The 14,414-nt window shown below is 39.0% G+C and overlaps 1 protein-coding gene across 2 annotated transcripts in view; it reads right to left on the reverse strand.

Annotated features, from left to right (window-relative positions):
- Window positions 1-14,414, reverse strand: part of SVEP1 (sushi, von Willebrand factor type A, EGF and pentraxin domain containing 1) — a 205,435-nt gene that overhangs the window by 89,514 nt on the left and 101,507 nt on the right. For both annotated transcript variants that reach the window (XM_086683694.1, XM_086683693.1), the window contains exons 17-22: window positions 13,054-13,215; window positions 11,426-11,587; window positions 4,026-4,187; window positions 3,531-3,622; window positions 2,351-2,447; window positions 602-715 (exon numbers count right to left, since the gene is read on the reverse strand). In XM_086683694.1, the coding sequence (XP_086539820.1) occupies window positions 602-715; window positions 2,351-2,447; window positions 3,531-3,622; window positions 4,026-4,187; window positions 11,426-11,587; window positions 13,054-13,215 (789 nt within the window). The remainder of the gene's footprint in view (window positions 1-601; window positions 716-2,350; window positions 2,448-3,530; window positions 3,623-4,025; window positions 4,188-11,425; window positions 11,588-13,053; window positions 13,216-14,414) is intronic.

Below are 14,414 nucleotides of genomic sequence, written 5' to 3' on the forward strand. Positions count from 1 at the left end.
CTGGAAACTACTATTTGACACTCCGTTTCTGTGAGTTTGACTTTTTTAGATTCCACATATGAGTGAGATCATACAGTATGTCTTGCTCTGTCCAACTTATCTCATTTAGCATATGCCCTCCATTTTTTGTCCATGTTGTTGCAAATGGCAGGATTTCCTGGTTTTTTTTGTGGCTGAGTAACACTCCACTACATATAAATCGATCGCCTTTTATTTATCCATTCATCCCTTGAGATACACTTAAGCTTCCTTCCATATCTTGGCTATTGTGAACAATGCTACAATGAACAAATTTTCCAGACAGTGACTTCATTCCCTTTGGATAGATACCCAGCAGTGGAATTGCTGAATCATACAGTAGTTCTATTTTTAAGTTTTTGAGGAACCTCCATACTCTTTTCCATTAGAGGCTGCACCAGTTTACATTCCCACCAAGAAAACCTCCCTCTTCTCCATGTGCTTGCCAAGACTGTTACCTCCTGTCTTTTTGATGATAGCCATTCGAACAGGTGTAAGATACTATTTGTGGTTTTGATTTCCAGCAATGAAATTTCAATGATTTCAATGTTTATACTGTAAAGACAACAAACTCTCCTCTTACCTGTGTAACCAGATGGGCATTCACAAACGAACTGCCCAACTAGGTCTTTACAAATTCCACTGTTGAGACATGGCAGTGAGCTGCATTCATCAATGTCTGTTTCACACTTTAAGCCTAAAATGGAAACCAAACACTGAAGGACAATCAAAGGAAGGATTCACAGAAACAGAACCATGATCATTTAAAGATAATTCTCTCAATCATCTGAATTTATAGGGAGCGGTGGTGATGAAAGAAAGGGCAATATCCCTTAAGTGCTACCGTCTAGTTAAGTATTTAATGAAAGCACTGCCTCTTTCTAAAGATATTTAAGATATCCTTATAAAAATACATAAAAGACAAAAAATCCCAAGGTAGAGGTTGGTGGTGGGAAGGGTGAGGGGGAAGACCTGGGAGCATAAAATGGAGCCAGAAATTAGCTTAACTCCAAAGTGAAAAGCACCAAGTCATGTATACTTTCCACCAAGACCACTGGCTGAGAAGAGGGGGTGGGGCCAAGTCTTGCCAGATCTCAGCTCCTATACCAGGTGTCCTAGAGTGAGGATACATCTTTCCATAGGATGCACACAAGCTATCGGTGGGCTAGCTCTGCCAGAAACCCATGTTCTTCCTCTACACCACTGGGTCTCAAAATGGTCCCTGGACCAATAGCATAAGCAACTACCTGGGAATGAGACAGAAATGCAAATGATCAAAACTTCCCTCGATCTACTGAAATCAGAAATTCTGGGTTAGGGTCCAGTACTCTGTGTTTTAAGAAGCCCTCCAAATGATTCCGATGCACATTAAAATTTGAGAACCACCGTTCTGTATTACGCCCTTGCTCAACCACCACTCGCTTATAAAATTCTAGGATAAGATCTATTATTTCTTATGGAATGTTGGGACAAAATTTTTGTGAAAATTGAAACACACACACACACACACACACACACACACACACACACCCAAGTTGAAATAAGTGGAATGCCATATTCTTGATAGGCTTGGGCTACATTGTTTTCCAACTTTCCTTTTGTTCATTTTGTGGTGAATTCTTTTATTTCAATACCATTTTCCTCATTGAAAAGATATTTTATGTTGGCTTCATAAAAGTGGGGAAAAATGCAAAAACTACATTTCTAGGAGGAAATAGCAAACTATTTTAAATAAATTATAATTTTAAGATATAGTTCACTTCCCTCTCAAAAACTGTATTTCTGGACTGAACTAGAATCCGACTCAAACTGCAAGAAAACATAATTCTTACATAATTCCTGCGTAATCAAGTTCAAAGCCATATTGTTTTTCCAGGCATAGCTTCCAGAAAGACAGAAACAAAGCAACAAATCACAGCTATTCACAATAACTTCCACTAGTGTGAGGCCAATGAGAGAAACTGGAGTTTGTTTAAAGATGTTTATGCTGGACAAATTGTTCTACGTTGAGTATCATACATTTAATTTGTGTTAGAATGGAGCCTTGGCCATGGCCTCTGAAACTGCATTCCTATTTAAATTGTGAGTTATGATGTAACTTTTTCATAGAGAAGATGATTCGTTATTCTTCCTCCAAAATGTGCAAAGAAAACTGTAATTTGTAATTTATGCACTTTTTTCACCTTGGTTTATCAAGCCTAATCAAATTTTTGTGCATTGATACAGTCTAATGTATCTCACAGGGTTTATTTTTAGCATCCCAGAGTCTGATATGCAAGTCACAATGATTTAATTTGAAACGTATATTGAAAGTTGCATTCCTCTATGTTACCTGTATATCCAGATGGACAGAGACAAACATAACCACTCCCAAGCTGTTGGCAGGTTCCACTATTACGGCAAGGGTTTAAAAAACATTCATGGAAAACCTACCGGGTGGCAAAAAAAGAAATCTATCAGAGACAAAACACTCAATCACTTCAAAGCAATCCTGACTAGGGAGTTTGATGTTTGCAGTGTTAGGTTCCTGTTTCTGGGTGAGTTCACGCAACAATGCCAGCTGGACTGTTGCCTGCATCATGTTGGTGCCTGCCACGTTGGACATATATGATATATATTATCCTTAAGTGATGTTATAGTAAGTATTTTCAAATGCTGCCTTCATGTCAGAAACCATTTGAGGTGTTTTAAAAGTACACAGGATAGGGCTCCCACCCAGACCAGCTAAATCAGAACCTCTGGAGGTTGGGGATCTGTGCATCATTATTTTTTAAATTTGGCCAGAGGATTCTAATACTTCTCCAGGGTTGGTAGTCACTTCTCTGGTTATTATTACAAATTTCTATGTCTGCTGGGCTCAGTTTCAAATGTGACTTATGAAGCCCTTACAAGTTTGGACGAGACTGCAGAAACTTGAAATAAGAAATACAACCTTATTATCCTCCTTAAAAATACTTAGAGCCAAAGAATTTATCATGACATTGGACAAGGTCTATTCAGAGTAATGGCTAAATCTACCAAACAATTAATCTAGTTATGTTCATGAGCTCTATCTCTTAATTTTTAAAAAACTATACCTTATTCCAATAAACAATCTCTTTTTTTCTCTGACAAAAATTTTAAATAATTTTCATGAAAGTTGAGTAACTCTTCCTGCCAATCAGAAAAAAGGCCGTTGGTTTAACCAAATGCCCCTTACTCAAATGATGGGTTATGCTTGTGATAAGTGTTAGTTATTAGTGAATTTAGAGGTTCCCCTTACCCACACATTCTCTATGCCAGACATTGCTGGGGAAAATTCCCAATTTTTGGTACTCAGAATTTCTGATACTGCATTTTTTAAAGTTCTTATTAGAAGTCACAAGTAAATACTATTATTCATTGATAATATCCATGAGACGATTACTTAAGGTTTCAAATCTGGCCATCTCCCCGAGTGTGGCATGTAAAATGACATCATGTTTTCCAAACATTCCACTGGAGAAGATTCTAGAAGTATAAAAGGGACTTGCCTGACTGCTGACTTCATAGTTCTTTTTGATATGTCCAGGAGAAGTAAGGGGCACCACACTTTCCTCTGCTGCTGAGAAAGTTGAACTAAAACCTAATAAGATTTATAAGAAAACATTAGATTTTCCAATTAGTGTGCCGTAGATATTGCCAGTAAGTAGACTCTACCTAAATATGATAGTCAATATTCTGGTTATCAAAGTGGGTAAAGTCACACATATTTTGTTTTAGGAACAGTAAAAAAGAGACCATATAGATGGATGACATATATAACTAAATCCTAGACTCTTAGAGAGAGATGTGGAAGTTATCAAGTTCAATGCTCCCAAAATAAGAATCTTTGAGTCACTGTCATCAAAAAGCCCCCAAAGGACAATTTAGCAAGTCCCGACACCCACATCCACTGAGAATAGTAATATTCGGAATCACGGTTACCACAAGACAACGCAAGTCGCCAACATGCGCGATTACGTAAGAAATGAAGTGTATCTTCTTACTGGAGCAGTCGGTGATCGATCCGGCACCGGAGGAGGCTGTAGTTCCATAAAAGGGACAAGATAAGCAGAAGGACTTCCCTGGATTGGGTTGGTAGTAGTCTCGAGGACATGGGTAACAGGGTGTTAATCCAGAACGAGAGAATTCTCCCACTGGACAAGGTACTGCATGGGTAAAAACAAAGCATTTGTGAGTCAGAAGCAACATGCTCTATTTTGAAAAGAAGTACATCAACCTTCAGTCATAAGAAAGCTACTGAATTGTGAAAATATTCTCTTGCACATATCTACTGCTTGCACTATGTTATCACCCAAACATTCTGTTGTTCCCCCCCCTTAACAACACACATTAACTCAATAAAAATTTGAATTGACCTTGTAATATTGTATTCTGATTTTTCTACTTCACATTATATCCTAAGCATTTCGCAAATCATTCTCCAACTTGTTAACCAGCATGGTTTTTAAGAAAAGAAAATTATTACATGCCATTGACAGACCATAAACGATCTAACATTTCCTCTACTACTGGCCATTTAGGTTGCTTTTCTTTGTTAGCTATTATAAATATTGCTGATGTGAAATTTTCTACATAAACTTATGTATACAGCTCTGATTATTTCCTTGGGATAATAGTTGAATTTGAACAGCTGAATTTGAGTCGTTGAATCTATAGATCTAAAGATAATGGAAAATGTAAAGCCATTAATACAGAATGTCAAATCCTTAAAAAAATAAATAAATAAAAAAGATTTTAACTTACAGCCCCATCAGTGGTGTATGGAATTGCTCTTGCTACGTACTCATCACTACTGATAATGATCACTTAAGTATTTTTTCAATTTGAAAGTGAAAATGGAATTGCACTGTTACTTGAATTTACATTTTGATGATGATTTAAGTTGCTTTTTTCATGTTATTAGAAATTTTATTTCTCCTGTATAGTTATCCATGATTTATGGTATTTATGGGGAAGGGTCTTTTTTTTTTTTTTTTTTTTACTTTTAAACCTCTTAATGTCATTTTGTGTTAGACATGCTTTTTATAAACAACATCCAGTTGAATATTGTCATTTATCCAAATCTTGCTAATTGGTGGGACGGTAACCAAACAAGAAATAGCTTCAAATATGACACGAACTTGCATTTTCTTCAATAAATTTTGGTTGCATTTGGCAGAGGGAAGATGGGGCAGACTAGCCACGACTAAATCTTTGGGTTGGGATTTTAGATTGTGACCCAAAGATGAATTCATCCAGAGCATGTTCTTATGTGCACTGACTGGTGTCATGGGCATGAGTCCTAAAACCATTACAAACTGAGAAAACCACTAAAATTATCAAGACGTGTCTGCATAAATTTAAATATAGAAAAACACAAGGAAGTAGCTTTGGGGAATCTCAGCATACTTTCCATTTAGGTTTTGGGTTTTTGTTAATAAAAATCAGTATGGCAGAAATAATTAGCAATATGACTGAAAAATTTAGAAATGCAACTTGAGGCTCAACGGAGCAGGATATTCTGGGTAATGGCATCTCTTTTTTATTGGTATGACAATAAACATTAAATAAGCAATAAAGCATTTGCAGTCATCTCAAGAGGTTTAGGTCAAAGTTTTTAAGCAGCAACAGCCAGTCACATCTTTTGCAAAAGTGCTCCTTTACACACCCTCTGACAAAAAGTCAGGAGTCAAATCAAGAGATGGCAGAAGATATCATAGATATTAATGCTTATTTAGAAACAAATATTCTTGGGGCGCCTGGGTGGCGCAGTCAGTTAAGCGTCCGACTTCTCAGCCAGGTCACAATCTCGTGGTCCGTGAGTTCGAGCCCCACGTCAGGCTCTGGGCTGATGGCTCAGAGCCTGGAGCCTGTTTCCGATTCTGTGTCTCTCTCTCTCTCTGCCCCTCCCCCGTTCATGCTCTGTCTCTCTCTGTCCCAAAAATAAATAAACGTTAAAAAAAAAAAAAAAAAAACAAATATTCTCAATACATTTGTTATATTAAAACTTTAAATTGTAAGTATCTTAGTGAAACAAGATACCTGTTATAACAAAAACATTTGTATATTAAAACTTCAAACTATAAATACCTTTGCTCACCAAGAATAAATTAATCTATTCTTTGTTGCTAGATCTCAGAGTTCTAGACAGGGCTTTGCACAAACATATTATAAAGTTGCTGAGTTTAAAATGGGTTTTCTGAATGTCAAGTTTCCAAAAAAATTGTCATCTATTTGGAAAAGGTACCTCCAAACAGCTAATTACAGTAGTTAATTGGAGGCATAGATCTTCCACCAATAAAGGTATAAAACTCTGCTTCAGAGGATATATGAGTGTGTATGATAAGGTAAAAATATAAATTCTGTCAGTGAAACCAAGATGCTATGATGAATTAAACTGTTTTGCACATACATTTTTTTCAGCACCTTACCCTCAAAAAGAAAAAGAGACTACATCCCTAGAAACTGACAGAATGTCAAAAATTATACTAATATGCAATAATAATAAAATCTTAAGATTAAAAATCAGCAAGTCAGTTGTCTCTTCAAAACAGTGATGTTTATATTTTGCTTTTTTTTTTTTAACGTTTATTGACTTATTTGAGAGACAGTGAGAAAGTGCAAGTGGGGGAGTGGCAGAGAGAGGAGAGGCAGAATCCCAAGCAGGCTCTGTGCTGCCAGCGCAGAGCCTGACATGGGGCTTGAACGGACAAAAGTGCAAGATCATGACCTGAGCTGAAACCAAGAATGAGATGCTTAACCAACCGAGTCACCCAGGTGCCCCTATACTTTGCTTTTTGGCACAGAAAGTGTGACTTTTCATGTGAAAATGAGCTTAAATTATATTCCAAAGGGAGACAGTTGTCATCAGAAATATACTTTCCAGGAGTGGACAGTCAGTACTTAATATATTATTGATACATATAGTAAATATACATATATATATGTTGTAAGCATACATATACACATATAGCATATGTAAATGTAAACATAACATACATAACAATAGCGTTATATGTAGTATACAATACAGTATTAAATATACACACATGCGCCTATACACAGGCAGTTCCTCATGGTCTAATTTTGTAAGAAGAGAGGGGGAAAAAGTTTCATTTTGAATCTTGGTCAAAGCAGCTGTGGTTTCTGAGTCAAGAAAAATGGGACAAGATCCTTTTAACCTCTTCTACTGGAGACAGAGAGAAATCTAAGTATGCCAAAAGTGATATTAAAATAGAATTAAAAATAGTGCATTGAAGTGACCTGAAAAATGTAATCCCACACGTCTGTTCCCTGATGGTGTTAAGGATAACACAGACAGCCCTGGAGCCAAGTGAATTTTGCATTTTAAATGGTTTTCCTGGGGCGCCTGGGTGGCGGTTGAGCTTGAGGTCAGGCAGGCTCTTAGTCAGCTCAGGTCATGATCTCCTGGTTCATGGGATCAAGCCCACTGCAGGCCTGCAGCAAAGAGCCTGCTTGGGATTCTATCTTTCTCTCTCTCTCTCTGCCCCTCTCCCACTTGTATGTGAGCGCACGCGCTCTCACTCTGTCTCTCTCAAAATAAATAAACTTAAAAAAATATGAAATAAAATAAATGGCTTTCCTAAAACAAATTCAGGGGTCAGAGACTCTTATCCTAAGCTTCCTTTTAACTTCGTTCTGTGGGGCCGGGGTAAGAAATATCATCCCGGTTCAGCAATAATCTTTCCTTTTCCTATAGGACCGTATGTAAACAACACCATCACCAAAAAAAAAAAAAAAATCATTTGTGGGACTTATTCTTCTGATAAAAGTCTACGTAATTTTTAATTTTTTAATTTTCATTTTTTAAAGTTTATTTATTTATTTTGTGTGTAAGAGAGAGAGCTTGAGCCAGACTCCCTGCTGCCAGCACAGAGTCTGATGTGGGGCTTGAACCCGCAAACCATGAGACCATGACCTGAGCCGAAACCCAAGAGCTGGATGCTTAACTGACTGAGCCACCCAGGCACCCCTGAAAGTCACTTTTAATTTTTTTTTTTTCCCAACGTTTTTATTTATTTTTGGGACAGAGAGAGACAGAGCATGAACAGGGGAGGGGCAGAGAGAGAGGGAAACACAGAATCGGAAACAGGCTCCAGGCTCTGAGCCATCAGCCCAGAGCCCGACGCGGGGCTCGAACTCACGGTCCGCGAGATCGTGACCTGGCTGAAGCCGGACGCTTAACCGACTGCGCCACCCAGGCGCCCCTGAAAGTCACTTTTAAAAAATGAAAAATTTCAGACTCTTCAGTTTGTAGCCACAGACCTAAGGGTATTTAATATTCTAAGTGGTGATAAAACATGAAATGCATGAAATATATATTACTTTAATATAGTAATATACTTAAAAATAACTTTAAATTCAACATGCTAAAGAATGCAAAAAGTAATACTTTAGTAAAAGAGTAGGTAAACCATAAACATATACCTAAAAATAAATCACTACAGAACGAAAAAAATAAGGAAGGGAGGAAGGAAGGAGCTTAAAACTGAGACAAATATATATGAGACTATTTTAGAAATCATACACATGTAAGTTTAAAGTAAAACGGTATTTATTTAACACCACAGAAGAATGTTGAGTTCAGCTCTGCCTAACTCACTTATGATGAACAGAATGTGGTTAAAACTTATGCTGGGAATATTAGGAGAAATATGGCAGTTACCAGAAGTTTAATTAGAGACTTTCTGGGAATTATAATCACTTTATTGCAATAATTTGGTGTTAGACAAACCTCAAGGCTTATTTGGGAAGCTAAAAGGAAAAATCGTCAGATATGAATTTGTTTCACTGTAAAGATCCTAGTTACTTTTGTGGTTGGAGGGAGTGAGGGAGAAAAAGAGAATTTTTTACTGTAGACTTTCTTCCAAAACTCATTTGTATATTGACAAAAAAAAAAAAAAAGTCCTTAGTAGATCTATTTCAACCATAATGTGAAGCCTGATTTGCTTTTTTTTTTTAATTTTTTTTTTTAACATTTATTTATTTTTGAGACAGAGAGAGACAGAGCATGAACAGGGGAGGGGCAGACAGAGAGGGAGACACACAATCTGAAACAGGCTCCAGGCTCTGAGATGTCAGTACAGAGCCCGACGCGGGGCTCGAACTCACGGACCGTGAGATCATGACCTGAGCCGAAGTCGGATGCTTAACCGACCGAGCCACCCAGGCGCCCCCTGATTTGCTTTTTAATAAAAAAAAGAATCCTTAAAGCTGGTATGACGTAACAGACATGGTTTATGAGCTTCAATTAGGTCGCCGTTAAATTCTCTTCTCTTCAGTGAAATATCAGGTTGATGAACGCTGCTTGCCCGGTTCCAAAGTTCTAACAGACTTTTCTATGTACTGCGATCCCACCTGACTGAGACGACTTAAACTGGCGAAACTGGCACAGTATATAAAACCTGTAATTATGGCATGCTTCCTGGTTTTCTCCCTGCAGTACCGTCTTATGAGGACTGCAGATCCTACGATGTAATGCTGGACATTACAAAGGAATGTCCCAGCACCAAAGGAAAATGTCCTATACAGTTGTTCTCCAAAAATTTGTTTCTAATTGGATACAGATGTGTATTATTTACTAAGGGAGCAGTTTTTAAATTTTCAGATGGCCGTAGACCTTAGGTTTTTAAATAAGGGTGTAGAGAAAGTGGAGGATCCACTATTTTTAAAAAGCCATGTTTCAACCAGCATGCTTATTCTGTTCCCAGTGATGCAGCAGAGGTAGGCCAGCGACTTTTTTATTTTTAAACAAGTTTCAGTGACTTTGCAAAGTACATGCATGGAGTTGGGAGTTCCTGGCAGCAGGGCTCTCAGCCTTAGGGTCATGGCCATTTTAAGTTTTCATTTTTCAGTTTTGTTTGCATCTTCTAGTCTTTATGCTGTATTGGAAAACTGTACATGGTAGGGATGTTAGAAATATTTGAAAACTGGAGCCCTAATCTTTTTATTTCTGTTTAAACCAGTGGCTCTTGGGGCACCTGGGTGGCTCAGTTGGTTAAGCAACCGACTCTTGGTTTTAGCTCAGGCTATGATCTCAATGTTCATGAGTTTGAGCCCTGCATGGGATTCTCTTTCTCCCTCTCTCTCTGCTCCTCCCCTGCTCATGCTGTGTCTCTCTCAAAATAAATAAATAAACTGAAAAACAAACAAACAAACAAACAAACAAACCAGTGGCTCTCAACATATGGTCCCTGGACCAAGTAGAAGGAGCATCACTAATGAACTAGTTAGAAATGTAAATTTTCGGGGCGCCTGGGTGGCGCAGTCGGTTAAGCGTCCGACTTCAGCCAGGTCACGATCTCGCGGTCTGTGAGTTCGAGCCCCGCGTCAGGCTCTGGGCTGATGGCTCGGAGCCTGGAGCCTGTTTCCGATTCTATGTCTCCCTCTCTCTCTGCCCCTCCCCCCGTTCATGCTCTGTCTCTCTCTGTCCCAAAAATAAATAAACGTTGAAAAAAAAAAAAGAAATGTAAATTTTCAGGCCCCACACCAGACCTGCTGACTTAAAAACTCTAAGGGTGGGACCCTGCAATCTTCATTTTGAAGCCCTCCATGCTGACATGTGAGACCCCAAATTAGTCATATTCAACTTTTCCTGTTACTTTTTTTTTTTTAATGTTTTATTTCATTTTTTAAGAGACAAGGACAGAGTGCAAGCAGGGGAGGGGCAAAGAGAGAGGGAGACAAGAATCCAAAGGTGGCTCAGGCTCTGAGCTGTCAGCACGGAGCCTGATGCGGGGTTCGAACCCACGAATGCAAGATCATGACCTGAGCCAAAGTCAGAAGCTCAACTGACTGAGCCACCCAGGTGCCCCCTTGTAACTTTTGAATCACTTGGGGAAGGGTATAGAACTTAAAAAGAACACCAGACAAGTTAAATCAGAATATTGGAGAGGAGATAGGGCTTCAGTATTTTTAAAATGTTGATGTAAATGTGCAGATGATTCCAAAGTACAGCCAGAGTGGATAACTGCTCACAAAAACCCTCAAACTACAGGAAATGAAATGTCATAATTCATTGAATGTCTTTTCAGAGTTTCAAGGAACATGAGATAGGACCTCACTTCAAAAAGGAGGAAACTAAGTTCCTAGATGAGATATATTTCTTCCATATCATGGAGGCACATGTTTATTAATACTGAATCCTGAGACCAAGTCTTGCACCTTTTTTTGGGATCCTAAGGCACGAGCACGGTGTTTGTGTTGCCGGTGTTTAGACTTAAGTGTTGACTGGCTGAATGAAAGGAAACTCTCCATGAAGAGACAGTCATTTACTTTCTTTGCTTACAGTGGACATAACGGTTTTGCTGAAAACATTCCACTCCTCCAGGTATAGAGCCTGTATCAGGTGTAAAGAAATAACAACTTCTAAGGCTTCGATTACCTCCACAAGCAGATATGTCCACGGCTCCTCTTTTCACAGTTGAAGTGTTTTCTGGACACGAGAGGCAGCTCCGGGAACCAAATGCTGGCTGGTAGCTGCCCAGTGGACACGATTCACACGTCTCAAGGCCATTTGATGAGTAAGTGCCTTGTTTGCACTGAGCTGAAGAGAAAAACGTAATATGGTTAGGAACAATGACATTAAGCTAGACAAAACTAGCACTCGATAGGGTAAGGTTTTCTGCATTTTAATTTATTCAGGATACAATGAGGGACACAAAGAACTACATATAGATTGTATTTTAGACTGCCCCATGCTTCTCTGTACTAGTAAGTTTTAGACTGATTTCTAGTTACTTTCGTTATTACCTAGCATAGCCACCTAGAAAGTACCAATAATTGTTTATTTTTTAATTTTTAAAGTTTATTTATTTTTGAGAGAGAGACAGAGAGAGACCGAGCACAAATGGGAGAGGGGCAGAGAGAGAGAGGGGGACACAGAATCCGAAGCAGGCTCCAGGCTCTGAGCTGTCAGCACAGATCCCGATGCAGGGGTTGAACTCATGAGCCGTGAGATCATGACCTGAGCCGAAGTCGGACACTTAACCAACCGAACCACCCAGGCCCCTGCCAATAAGTGGTTTTTGAGTGAAGTTAGAAATCCCATCTCAGAAAGGTACTGTCATAAGAACAAGTTGTACACAGGGGGACTTGGCCTTGTATAAGTTCTCAGCTTGTACACTACTTCTGGAGTGACAGAAAACAAAACCTCAAATTGGGCTAGAACCGCATAATTACAGCGGTACCTTCATGGCTCTGAGAACTGGCCCTCTTCTGCCCTCCTACCTACAGACCCCAACTGAGGGCTGGCAGAGCAGAGAATAAAAGTAGTCTTAGCATGAAGCCCAGAGAGATTAGGCAACTTTCTAAGATTCAAAGCAGTGGCTTTGTGGTAGGGCCAGAATCCTCAACCCCCAGGTTCACCATCCATTCCTTCTGCCTTCGTCCTCCAAATGATGCTCATTTCCAGCACTGCTAATGTTTTTAGCACTTCTAATCACCTAGCGCAACTCTCACGTTTATATTTGTCATTCAGCAACCACATCTGCATTTGCAACAACAGTGAGGGGTGCAGGTCTGAAATTCCTTCTTCTAGGTGTAGCTTATTATAACTTTAACCATGAAAGAGAACATTCCCATCAGGAATGTCTATTGAGAATGACAATAAAATGTTTTTATAAAATCTTGAGATACTTTACTAGAAAGAATACATGCATCTGTACCTATAGTCATTAATTTCCAAGTAAATGGAGAGTTGATCTCGTATCAAGTATCATTCTAATATGATTGCTAAGTGTTACGGAAGTCCTTGCCACCAATTAATGTGAGATTCACTAAAAAAAAAAAATCTGAGTTATTTGATAAATGTGGGTTCGAATTATTGACAGTGAAATTTGACTTAGAGCAATAAAATGTTCCAAAGGGGAAAAAATAGACTTCTTTAAAGTGAGGGAAACATTAAGATAATAATTGAAAATCAAAAGACAAAAATAATCCTATCTGCCATTGAGACTTCATAACTGGAGATCAAATTCAGGCTTCTGGTCAAAATGTGCACTAAGCCATTACCTTTGCATTCTGAGCTGCTTCTAGAATGGGGATATTCAGTATAAGTCCCTGTTGGACAGAGTTTGCACTCAAGTTGCCCTTCTTCATCTTGATAGGATCCCGTGAAGCAGCTTTCACAGACAGAATGCTTCAGGGAATAATAGGTTCCCAAAGGGCAATTGACTGAAAAGAAAACAAACAGGAAACACTGAATACAGTAAACTAGAGAAATGGAACATATTTGGGTTCTTTTTTCCTAAGGCACGAAAATAATTAAGCACGCTTCCAAGTACTACTGTTTATGTGTTAAATCTTATTGTCAGAGGTTTACTCACAAGATAAACCTTCCAGAAATGTATTTCTAGAAACCAAGAGTAGATTCTTTTTTGTTTAAGAAAATGCAAATTCTTATTGCCCAAGCTTCAGGCTTCCATGATAGGGGCTTTAAAGTGTGGATTAAAGAAGATCATCCCGGGAAACACAGAGCTAACAAAGAAAAGGCTGCTGAAAGAAAAGGATAAAACAATGCACATTTAGGTTAATTTGAGGCTTCAAGATCTGAAAAACAGTTCCTTAGCTGTTGCTCTGAATGGCTCCCTTATGAAATGGACTGCTTGTCCATTGCAGCATCATTTTTAGAAACAAAACCAGGAAAAGGCTGTGAGAGTAAAAGAGATGAGTTAAGCAGACCCCTGTCTCTGCCTACAGGAATTACTGTCCACTGAAGGCAAGTCCGAGGCATCCTCAGACTCAAGGGTTCCCAGGAAACAGGCCAATGTCAGGACCTTCTTCCTTGGAGATCTGGTCTACTACTTGGCGGACTTGACGTGACTCAGGATTTCTGAGACCACAGTGGAATGTTAAGCCCACTAAAAGGCTGCTTGCAAACTTAGTATTTGCACAGAGAGAGTATTTGAAATTAGCACCTAGAGGATTCTGATGTTAAAGTCTATAAGAATTACCTGGGAACTCACTAAAAATTCAGAGTCCAAGGCTCTGCCCCCAAAGTGTCAGATGTATTAGTTCTGGGATAGGACCTGAGTCAAGATGCATTCTGATAAGCACTTCAGATGCTGCTGCTACAGGCAGTCTCAAGAACACACTGAGAAATGCAGAACACTGGTCAAGGTGACTTCTAATTTTTATTCACAAGGTAGGGAGGAAACAAGAGCAGGCTCAGAATGACCACTTTAATGTGCTTTTGCTGGGCTGAATTGATCACCCAACAGAGCTCTGGGAAAAGCAATAAAAACTGCTGAGGAAGGTTTTCCATCCAGGAGGCAAGATCCCATGCCTACAGAGAGACTGGCACCAGACTCATGTCATTTGGTCCAGTTGAGTGTACAGAACCTGGTTAGAGGAGTTTCCAGTATCTATAAACA

This window comes from Puma concolor, chromosome D4, assembly GCF_028749965.1.
Source record: "Puma concolor isolate L17-30 chromosome D4, mPumCon1.1.hap2, whole genome shotgun sequence".
In the NCBI taxonomy this organism is placed as follows: domain Eukaryota; kingdom Metazoa; phylum Chordata; class Mammalia; order Carnivora; family Felidae; genus Puma; species Puma concolor.